At 40.3% G+C, this 2,868-nt stretch overlaps 1 protein-coding gene across 1 annotated transcript; it reads right to left on the reverse strand.

Moving 5' to 3' along the window:
- Positions 1 to 357: 357 nt before the first annotated feature.
- On the reverse strand, positions 358 to 2,226 carry LOC124289968 (putative ankyrin repeat protein RF_0381). Its single transcript, XM_046726634.1, has one exon. It carries the CDS (start codon positions 2,224 to 2,226, stop codon positions 358 to 360), a length of 1,869 nt encoding a protein of 622 aa, XP_046582590.1.
- Between the last annotated feature and the right edge of the window lie 642 nt (positions 2,227 to 2,868).

Below are 2,868 nucleotides of genomic sequence, written 5' to 3' on the forward strand. Positions count from 1 at the left end.
GTATACTGTTGTGTACAGACATATCGTTTTGTTGTTACTTGCTAGATTTGAGAGAGAAAGGTTTCATACCTTCTAGCAATATTCCAGCACTATCAGAGCGGGGGACATCAGAAATGGGCTTCACACATTGTACCCATGTGGGGAATCGAACCCGGGTCTTCAGTGTGACGAGGGAACTTTTTAACATTACCCCACCGTTCTGCTAGATTTGAATGTAAGTATGTAATACGCTTGTTATTTCACTGTCCTTTGTTACCAGGTCTTTATATCGTTTGTATTTTTTAAGATATAGCTTTCATAGTCAGTACAGGACACGGCGGGAATACTGCTTTTACTTTTAACCAACTAACTCACTTACTAAGAGACTTGTGAGAGTGACTTTGCTATTGATAAATAACCCTTTTCCCTCGCTATCATAGTCGCATTCAAACCCTTATCATTCTTAGTGTTTACATCTAGAATGCCCATTGACAGCACACGTTTCACAATGTCCTCATTTCCTTCTAGACAGGCCAAATGAAGGACGTTGTTTCCATCGTCGTCAACTACTGACAGATCCGCTCCTTTATTCACAAGAATATCAAATACTTCTATATTCCCCATTAACGCTGTAAGCAGCACTGGTGTCGTTCCGTCGCAGTCCGTACTATTTATGTCCACAATGTTTTGTGCCAGGATAGAATTCACTATCTCCACATTTCCTTCTTCAATGGCCAAATGAAGGATGCTTTCTTCATCCTCGTTAACTACTGACAGATCAGCTCCTTTATTCACAAGAATATCAAATATTTCTGTACTCCCCACATCCAATGCCAGCAGCACTGGTGTCATATCTTCAAACCCTTTACTATTTATGTCCACAATGTCTTGTGTCAGGATATAATTCACCATCTTCACATTTTCTCCTCGAATGGCCAAATGAAGGACGTTGTCTCCATCCTCGTTAACTACAGACAGATTGGCTCCTTTATTTACAAGAATATCAAATACTTCTATATTCCCCATATACGCTTCAAGCAGCACTGGTGTCATATCTTTAGACCCTTTACTATCTATGTCCGCCATGTCTTGTGTCAGGATATAATTCACCATCTTCACATTTCTTTCTCGAATGGCCAAATGAAGGATGCTTTCTCCATCCTTGTCAACTACAGACAGATCGGCTCCTTTATTCACAAGAATATCAAATACTTCTATATTCCCCACATCCGCTGCCAGCAGCACTGGTGTCATATCTTCAAACCCTTTACTATCTATGACCACCACGTCTTGTGTCAGGATATATTTCACTATCTTTATATTTCCTCCTCGAATGGCCAAATGAAGGATGTTGTCACGATTATTTGTAACTACTGAAAGATTAGCTCCTTTTTTCACTAGAATATCAAATACTTCTCCATTCCCCAAGTACGCGGCAACCAGCACTTGTGTCTTCCCGTCTTCCCCCTTGGTATTTATGTCCACAATGTTTTGTTTGAGGATATAATTCACTGTTTCCAAATCCACACTACTGCAGGAAAGATAGAGAATATTTCTACTTTTATGATCCACTGCTAAGGTATGAGCACCTCTCTCTATTAGAAGGTCAATCACATCTCTTTTCTTATAATATGCTGCTAACAACAATGGAGTCATCTTGTCTCTATTTCTGCTGTTAATGTCCACAATGTTTCGTGTCAGGATAAAATTCAATATCTTCACATTTCCTCCTTGACAGGTCCAATGAAGGATATTTCTGTTTGTAGCATCCTTTGCTAAGGCATCCGCTCCTCGATCTATCAGAACGTGAAACACCACTTTGTTCCCATAACCTGCTGCCGACATCAATGGTGTAATTCCTTTGTAATCAGTACTGTTTATATACAGCGCTTTATGCCTGAGGACACATTTCACTATATCTACATTTCCTCCTTGACAGGCTACATGGAGGATATTTCCACCATTGTGATCCTCTTTTGATATTTCAGCTCCTATTTTGATAAGGAAAGAAAACACTTCCATCTTCCCAAACAGTGCTGCTATCCTCAACGGGGTAGTCCCGTTCTCTCCCCTACTGTCAATGTCAATGATGTTCTGTGAATGGATATACTTCACTGTCTCTAAGCTTCCCCCCAAAGAGGCAACGTGTAAGATATTGTTATCCCTATCATCCAGAAGAGATAAATTTGCACCTTTCTTCACAAGTAATTCAAGTATTTCTCTGTGTCCTTTCTCTGCCGCTATCATTGCTGGTGTCCTACCATTCTCACCTCTTATATTGATGTTTGCGGTATCTTGAGACAATCTGTTTTTAACTTGATACAGGTCTCCAAGTGAGCAGACATCAATGAGAGTAGTGCTGACAAAGGTTTGGTTATGTGTTTGATAATGTCCATCTGAAAGAAAGCATGTAGACATGACACAATTTTCAGTATTAGTTTTAAAATGTTAATCTTTACTGTTGAACATTAAAACACTGTGAGTACCTTTGACACAGACAGTCTTGGCAGCATGAGTCTCCAGGCATCTCATCATTAGGCACGTGTTGAAAGTACAGATTCCGGCTTCGACCTGAAGAGAGACGTTATGAGTTACATTTTATATCTATTCGTGAACCCCCCAAAAAGGGAACCCCAACACTGATATTTTCTGACTTGACATGGCGAGTTTACGGTTCAACTGTTCTAAATCCTGAACTCCAAGCCCAGAGCAATTAAACACACTGACTACTGTATTCCTAAATGATTTCAAATCACGACCGCACGTGCACTGCATGCACGGAAGGCTACTTAAGTGTCACGCAAAATGCCACTGCGACAGTATATAACACTAGCTCAAAAATATCGTAGGTATGTTGCAGTCCGGAGAAACCGAGAATCGATTTGCCAG

This window comes from Haliotis rubra, unplaced genomic scaffold, assembly GCF_003918875.1.
Source record: "Haliotis rubra isolate DU_JTF1 unplaced genomic scaffold, ASM391887v1 Scf453, whole genome shotgun sequence".
Classification (NCBI taxonomy): domain Eukaryota; kingdom Metazoa; phylum Mollusca; class Gastropoda; order Lepetellida; family Haliotidae; genus Haliotis; species Haliotis rubra.

Coding starts and splice junctions, on each gene's coding strand:
- LOC124289968 (XM_046726634.1), bottom strand. CDS start 2,226: ATGATAGCGGCAGAGAAAGGACACAGAGAAATACTTGAATTACTTGTG.